Source organism: Coturnix japonica, unplaced genomic scaffold, assembly GCF_001577835.2.
Source record: "Coturnix japonica isolate 7356 unplaced genomic scaffold, Coturnix japonica 2.1 chrUnrandom665, whole genome shotgun sequence".
Taxonomy (NCBI): Eukaryota; Metazoa; Chordata; class Aves; order Galliformes; family Phasianidae; genus Coturnix; species Coturnix japonica.
Genome location: NW_015440030.1, coordinates 2629 through 10767, shown reverse-complemented (window position 1 = coordinate 10767; position 8139 = coordinate 2629). Strand labels below are relative to the sequence as shown.

Genomic DNA, 8139 nt, shown 5'->3' with positions numbered 1-8139 from the left:
TATGGGGGTCTCTATGGGGTCTCTATGTGTCTTTATGGGGTCCCTATGGGGTCTCTATGGGGATCTCTATGGGGTCTATGGGGTGGGGGCGTCCCTATGGGGTCTCTATGTGTCTCTATGTGTCTCTATGGGTCCCTATGGGTCTCTATGGGTCTCTATGGGTCCCTATGGGTCCCTATGGGTCTCTATGGGTCCCTATGGGTCCCTATGGGTCCCTATGGGTCCCTATGGGTCTCTATGGGTCCCAATGGGTCTCTATGGGTCTCTATGGGTCCCTATGTGTCTCTATGGGGTCCCTATGGGTCTCTATGTGTCTCTATGGGTCTCTATGGGGTTTCTTACCATCTCTGCCCCATAGCGCAGCCCCAGCCAATGAGAATCCCCTTTTGGTCTTCGCCTCCTCTGCTTTTCTCCCCCCCGGCAGCTGTTAATTAATTAATTAACCCCTAATTAACCGCACATTAATTATTCCTGAGCTCATTAATTATTCATGAGCTCATTAATCATTCATGAGCTGTGGTTTAATTAAATCCCCCCCCCCCCACACACATAAGCTCTTAATAACCCCTACTGGAAATGGGGTCATTAATCACTAATTAATCACTAATTAATCACTAATTAGACCCTTAATTAATTAGGAAGAGCCATTTGGAGCCACTAAACCCAATTAATGGGCTCATTAACCCCCTAATAAGCCATTATTGGGGTATATATTGCATTAAGGGAGGCTGCTGATGAATATGCAAATGAGCCAATTAACTAACGAGTGCTATTTACACCCTTAATTAAATAATAAGAGCCATTTTGAGCCACAAAACCCAATTAATCAGCTCATTACCCCCCTAATAAGCCATAATTGGGGTATATATTGCCTTGGGGGGTGCTAATGAATATGCAAATGAGCTAATTAACTAACGAGTGCTAATTACACCCTTAATTAAATAATAAGAGCCATTTGGAGCCCCTAATCCCATTAAATGGGCTCATTAACGCCCCAATAAGACCCAATTGGGGTATATATTGCCTTGGGGGGTGCTAATGAATATGCAAATGAGCTAATTAATCACTAATTAATCACTAATTAAGCCCTGACTTAATTAATAAGAGCCATTTGGAGCCCCTAAACCCATTAAATGGGCTCATTAACCCCCCAATAAGACCCAATTGGGGTCATATGGCATTAAGGGGGGCCCTGCTAATGAATATGCAAATGAGCTAATTAACTAATGAGCTCTAATTACCTTCTTGCGGAAGAAATGGCCCCTGTGTTTCTTGGCCTCGTTGTTTCCCTTCGGTTTCACCCCCAGCAGCTTCAGGTACGAACCAACGGCCGCCACCACCGCCGAGCTGCCATTGGTTCATTAAACGGGCTCATTAGCATAATTAATTGGGTCGGGAGTTAATTAAAGGGGGGAGAGAGGGAGAATGGAGGTGAATGGGGGGCTGCCGTAAAGCGAGGAAGTGTCGTAAAGGGGGGAAGTAGTGTAACTGGGGACTGCCGTAAAGTGAGGAAGTGGCGTAAAGGGGGGAAGTAGTGTAACTGGGGACTGCCGTAAAGTGAGGAAGTGGCGTAAATAAAGGATGCCGTAAAGTGAGGAAGTGGCATAAAAAAGGGATGCTGTAAAGTGAGGAAGTGTTGTAAATGGGGGATGCCGTAAAGTGAGGAAGTGCTGTAAAGCAGGGATCGTGTAAATGAGGTGTGCCGTAAAGTGAGGAAGCGCCATAAATGGGGGGGGTGCCGTAAAGCATGGAAGTGGCGTAAAGGGGGGGTGCCGTAAAGTGAGGAAGTGTCGTAAAGTGAGGAAGTGCCGTAAAGCAGGGATAATGTAAATGGGGGCTGCCGTAAAGGAGGGGTGCCGTAAAGTGAGGAAGTGTTGTAAATGGGGACTGCCGTAAAGTGAGGAAGTGTCGTAAAGGGGGGCTGCCGTAAAGCAGGGATGCCGTAAAGTAAGGAAGAGCCATAAATGGGGACTGTCGTAAAGTGAGGAAGTGCCGTAAAGGAGGGATGGCGTAAATGGGGGCTGCCGTAAAGCAGGGATGCCGTAAAGTGAGGAAGTGCTGTAAAGTGAGGAAGCGCCATAAATGGGGGGTGCCGTAAAGCATGGAAGTGGCGTAAAAGCAGAGATGCCGTAAAGCGAGGAAGTGTCATAAATGGGGACTGTCGTAAAGTGAGGAAGTGGCGTAAAGCAGGAATGGTGTAAATGAGGAAGTGTCGTAAATGGGGGGTGCCGTAAAGTGAGGAAGTGCCATAAAGTGAGGAAGCGCCATAAATGGGGGGTGCCGTAAAGTGAGGAAGTGGCGTAAATGGGGGGTGCCCTAAAGTGAGGAAGTGCTGTAAAGTGAGGAAGTGCCGGGATGCCGTAAAGCAGGGATGCCGTAAAGTGAGGAAGTGTTGTAAATTGGGGGTGCCGTAAAGCGAGGAAGTGACGTAAAGAAGGGATGCCGTACAGCAGGGATGGCATAAATGGGGGGTGCCGTAAAGCGAGAAAGTGACGTAACTGGGGACTGCCGTAAAGTGAGGACGTGATGTAAATGTGGGGTGTCGTAAAGCAGGGTTGGCATAAATGAGGGGTGTCGTAAAGTGAGGAAGTGCCGTAAAGGAGGGATGGCGTAAATGGAAACTGTCGTAAGTGTGGAAGTGTCGTAAATGAGGGATGGCATTAATTAGGAAGGACGTTAATTGGGAACTAATGACCCCAAAATAACACACCTCCCCCCCCCAACTCACCTCTTCTCCTCATCCGGAGATATGGAGGCGCTGCAAAGGGAGAGCGGTTATAAATGGGATGGGAGGAAATGGGACTGGGAGGGAACTGGGAAGGACTGGGATAAACTGGGATGGACTGGGAAGGACTGGGATTGGACTGGGAGGGAATGGGATATAACTGGGAGGGTCTGGGATGGAATGAAATGGGACGGACTGGGATGGGACTGGGATGAACTAGGAAGGGATGGGATGGGACTGGGAGGGACTGGGATGGACTGGGATGGGACTAGAACGGGACAGGGAAGGACTGGAATTAGACTGGGAAGGAATGGGAAGGACTGGGATGGAGTGGGATGGGACTGGGGGGGATTGGAATGGATGGAACTGGGATGGGATGAAATGGGACTGGGATGGACTGGGAAGGGATGGGATGGACTGGGATGGGATTGGAATTGGACTGGGATGAACTGGGAAGGGATGGGATGGGACTGGGAGGGACTGGAATGGAATGAAATGGGACTGGACAGGACTGGGATGGAACTGGGAGGGACCGGGTTGTACTGGGATGGAATGAAAAGGGACTGGGAGTGAGAGGGATTGGAATTGGACTGGGATGTACTGGTATATACTGGGATGGGCTGGAATTGGAATGGGAGAGACTGGGAAGGGATGGGATGGGACTGGGATGGATTGGGATGGACTGGGACTTACTGGGATGGACTGGGATGGAACTGGGAGGGACTGGTATATACTGGGATGGGCTGGAATTGGTCTGGGATGTACTGGGATGGATTCAGATGGGATCCAATGGGAGCGAACTGGGAGCTACTGGTTTATACTGGGATCGAACCAATGGCATCGAATGGGATGAACAGGGAACCAATGGGATCAAACTGGGATGTATGGGGAACCAATGGGATTGAACTGGGATGAACAGGGAACCAATAGGATTGAACTGGGATCAACTGGGAACCAATGGGATCGAATGGGATCAACAGGGAACCAATGGGATCCAACTGGGATGAACAGGGAACCAATGGGATTGAATGGGATGAACCGGGAACCAATGGGATTGAATGGGATGAACAGGGAACCAATAGGATTGAACTGGGATCAACTGGAAACCAATGGGATCCAATGGGATGAACAGGGAGCCAATGGGATCGAACTGGGATGTATGGGGAACCAATGGGATTGAACTGGGATGAACTGGGAACCAATGGGATCAAACTGGGATCAACTGGGAACCAATGGGATCCAATGGGATGAACAGGGAACCAATGGGATCCAACTGGGATGAACAGGGAACCAATGGGATTGAATGGGATGAAACAGGGAAAATGGGATCCCAACTGGGATGAAAGGGAAAAATGGGATGAATGGGATGAACAGGGAAACCAATGGAGATTTGAATGGAATGACAGGGAACCAATGGGATCGAATGGGATGAACAGGGAACCAATGGGATCCAACTGGGATGAACAGGGAACCAATGGGATTGAATGGGATGAACCGGGAACCAATGGGATTGAATGGGATCAACAGGGAACCAATGGGATCGAATGGGATGAACAGGGAACCAATGGGATCGAATGGGATCAACAGGGAACCAATGGGATCCAATGGGATGAACAGGGAACCAATGGGATCGAATGGGATGAACAGGGAACCAATAGGATTGAATGGGATCAACAGGGAACCAATGGGATCACGCGGTGGGCGGGGCCAAGCGGCCGAGCCCGCATCACGTGACCCGGAAGTAGGAGCTCACTGCATCTCCTCCAGGCGACCCAAAAGAGCTTCAGCCAATAGGCGCTCGCGAGCGGGGTCACGTGTCGGCAGGGCATCCAGCTCGGCCAGCTCGGATTCGCCCGGCGTCATGCCCATCAAACGCTTCGTCCTATGGGAGAGCGCGGTGGGCGGGTGGAGCGCTCTGATTGGTTCGCCGCGCCGTATCGCCCGCCCTCACTTCCGGTTTCGCGTACCGGAAGTCCTCCAGCTGCCGGGTGACTTCCGGTTCCTGCCAGGCTTGAAGCTCGCGCAGGAAGCGGCGCTGCGTCTCTTCCGCCAGCACTTCCGGCCGCGTGCGCTCTGCCCGGAAGTGGGCGTGGCCAAAAGCGAAAGGGGGCGTGGCCAAGATTTAAAGGGCCAGTAGCACCGAAAAGAAAAAGAACAAAGGGAGAAAAGAAAAAGGGGAAAAAATGGGGGAAATTGGGGAAATGGCCCCAAAAATGGTTTAAAGGGGGGATGGGGGGGGGACTCACCGAGTTCTTGTTGGATGTGGGGGGGCATCGGAACACGGAGGGGCTGGAAAGATGGGGGGGGTGGGGTGAGTGTGGGGCTGCCCCATAGAACGCTATGGGGTGGGGGAGGGACCCCTATGGGTCTCTATGGGTCTCTATGGGTCCCTATGGGTCCTTATGGGTCTCTATGGGTCTCTATGGCTCCCTATGGGTCTCTATGGGGCTCTATGGGTCTCTATGGGTCCCTATGGGTCTCTATGGGACTCTATAGGGTCTCTATGGGGGTCTCTCTCTATGGGGTCTCTATGGGGTCTCTATGGGTCTCAATGGGTCCCTATGTGTCCATATGTGTCCCTATGGTTCTCTATGGGTCTCTATGTGTCTCTATGGGTCCCTATGGGTCTCTATGGGTCTCTATGGGTCCCTATGGGTTTCTATGGGGTCCCTATGGGTCTCTATGGGGTCCCTATGTGTCCCTATGGTTCTCTATGTATGGGGTCTCTATGGGTCCCTATAGATCCCCCATGTCCCTATGGGGTCTCCCTATAGGTCTCAATGGGTCCCTATGTGTCCCTATGGGGTCCCTATGGGTCTCTATGGGGTCTCAATGTCCTTATGGTGTCTCCATGTGTCCCTATGGGTCCCTTTGTGTTCTCTATGTGTCCCTATGGGTCCCTATGTGTCTCTATGTGTCCCTATGGGTCTTTATGGGTCTCTATGGGTCTCCATGGGTCCCTATGGGGTATCTATGGGTCCCTATGTGTCCCTATGGGTCTCTATGGGTCCCTATATGTCTCTATGAGATCTCTATGTGTCCCTATGTGTCCCTATGGGCTCCCTATAGGTCTCAATGGGTCCCTATGGGTCTCTATGGGGTCCTTATATGTCCCTATGGGTCCCTATGGGATCTCAGTGTCCCTATGGGGTCCCTATTGTTCCGCTATGGGATCTCAGTGTCCTATGGTAGCTCTATAGTTTCTATGGATCTAGTGTCCCTATGGGGTCCTATAGTTTCCCTATATCCAGTGAATGCTCAGTGTCCTAATGGGGTCCCTATAGTTACTAATGTGGATCTCAGTGTCCCTATGGGGTCTCATTGTCCCTATGGGGTCCCTATAGTTCCCTATGGGATCTCAGTGTCCCTATGGGATCTCAGTGTCCCTATGGGATCTCATTGTCCCTATGGGTCCCTATAGTTCCCTATGGGATCTCATTGTCCCTATGGGGTCCCTATAGCTCCCTATGGGGTCCCTATAGTTCCCTATGGGGTCCCTATAGTTCCCTATGGGGTCTCAGTGTCTCTATGTGTCCCTATGGGGTCTCAGTGTCCCTATGGGTCCCTATAGCTCCCTATGGGATCTCAGTGTCCCTATGTGTCCCTATGGGGTCTCATTGTCTCTACGGGGTCCCTATAGTTCCCTATGGGATCTCAGTGTCCCTATGGGGTCCCTATAGTTCCCTATGGGATCTCAGTGTGCCTATGGGGTCTCATTGTCCCTATGGGGTCCCTATAGCTCCCTATGGGATCTCAGTGTCCCTATGGGGTCTCATTGTCTCTATGGGTCCCTATAGTTCCCTATGGGATCTCAGTGTCCCTATGTGTCTCTATGTGTCCCTATGGGGTCTCATTGCCCCTATGGGGTCCCTATTGTTCCCTATGGGATCTCAGTGTCCCTATGGGGTCCCTATAGTTCCCTATGGGTCCCTATGGGGTCTCAGTGTCTCTATGTGTCCCTATGGGGTCTCAGTGTCCCTATGGGGTCCCTATAGCTCCCTATGAGATCTCAGTGTCCCTATGGGTCCCTATAGTTCCCTATGGGATCTCAGTGTCCCTATGGGGTCTCATTGTCCCTATGGGTCCCTATAGTTCCCTATGGGATCTCATTGTCCCTATGGGTCCCTATAGTTCCCTATGGGATCTCAGTGTCCCTATGGGGTCCCTATAGTTCCCTATGGGATCTCAGTGTCCCTATGGGATCTCATTGTCCCTATGGGATCTCATTGTCCCTATGGGTCCCTATAGTTCCCTATGGGATCTCAGTGTCCCTATGGAGTCCCTATAGTTCCCTATGGGATCTCAGTGTCCCTATGGNGTCCCTATAGTTCCCTATGGGATCTCAGTGTCCCTATGGAGTCCCTATAGTTCCCTATGGGATCTCAGTGTCCCTATGGGGTCTCAGTGTCCCTATGGGTCCCTATGGGTCTCTATGGGATCTCAGTGTCCCTATGGGGTCTCATTGTCCCTATGGGTCTCTATGTGTCCCTATGGGATCTCAGTGTCCCTATGTGTCCCTATGGGGTCCCTATAGTTCCCTATGGGATCTCAGTGTCCCTATGGGTCCCTATGTGTCTCTATGTTGTCTCTATGGGTCCCTATGAGTCCCTATGGGGTCTCAGTGTCTCTATGTGTCCCTATGGGGTCTCATTTTCTCTGTGGGTCCCTATAGTTCCCTATGGGGTCTCATTGTCTCTATGGGTCCCTATAGTTCCCTATGGGATCTCAGTGTCCCTATGGGGTCTCTATGTGTCCCTATGGGTCTCAATGTGTCCCTATGAGGTCTCATTGTCCCTATGGGGTCCCTATAGTTCCCTATGGGTCCCTATGGGGTCTCAGTGTCCCTATGTGTCCCTATGGGGTCTCATTGTCTCTATGGGTCCCTATAGTTCCCTATGGGATCTCAGTGTCCCTATGGGGTCTCATTGTCCCTATGGGTCCCTATATTTCCCTATGGGATCTCAGTGTCCCTATGGGGTCTCATTGTCCTTATGGGGTCCCTATAGTTCCCTATGGGATCTCATTGTCCCTATGGGTCCCTATAGTTCCCTATGGGGTCCCTATAGTTCCCTATGGGGTCCCTATAGTTCCCTATGGGATCTCAGTGTCCCTATGGGTCCCTATAGTTCCCTATGGGATCTCAGTGTCCCTATGTGTCTCTATGTGTCCCTATGGGGTCTCATTGCCCCTATGGGGTCCCTATAGCTCCCTATGGGATCTCATTGCCCCTATGGGGTCCCTATAGTTCCCTATGGGTCCCTATGGGGTCTCAGTGTCTCTATGTGTCCCTATGGGGTCTCATTGTCTCTATGGGGTCCCTATAGTTCCCTATGGGTCCCTATGGGGTCTCAGTGTCCCTATGTGTCCCTATGGGGTCTCATTGTCTCTATGGGGTCCCTATAGTTCCCTATGGG

General features: G+C 51.1%; 1 protein-coding gene across 1 annotated transcript; it reads right to left on the bottom strand.

Moving 5' to 3' along the window:
* Nucleotides 1-304: 304 nt before the first annotated feature.
* On the bottom strand, nucleotides 305-5069 carry LOC107307548 (rho guanine nucleotide exchange factor 1-like). The gene is made up of 6 exons (XM_015851062.2): nucleotides 4972-5069; nucleotides 4693-4798; nucleotides 4479-4607; nucleotides 2729-2758; nucleotides 1242-1347; nucleotides 305-424 (listed from the first exon to the last, which is right to left on the bottom strand). The coding sequence occupies exons 1-6, from the start codon at nucleotides 4997-4999 to the stop codon at nucleotides 317-319; spliced, it is 507 nt and encodes a 168-aa protein (XP_015706548.1). The 5' UTR covers nucleotides 5000-5069; the 3' UTR covers nucleotides 305-316.
* Nucleotides 5070-8139: the final 3070 nt, after the last annotated feature.

Coding starts and splice junctions, on each gene's coding strand:
- LOC107307548 (XM_015851062.2), bottom strand. CDS start 4,999: ATGCCCCCCCACATCCAACAAGAACTCG. Junction 4,608..4,692: donor CGGCAGCTGGAGGACTTCCG/GTACGCGAAACC, acceptor GCTCTCCCATAG/GACGAAGCGTTTGATGGGCA. Junction 2,759..4,478: donor GGTCGCCTGGAGGAGATGCA/GTGAGCTCCTAC, acceptor CTCCCTTTGCAG/CGCCTCCATATCTCCGGATG.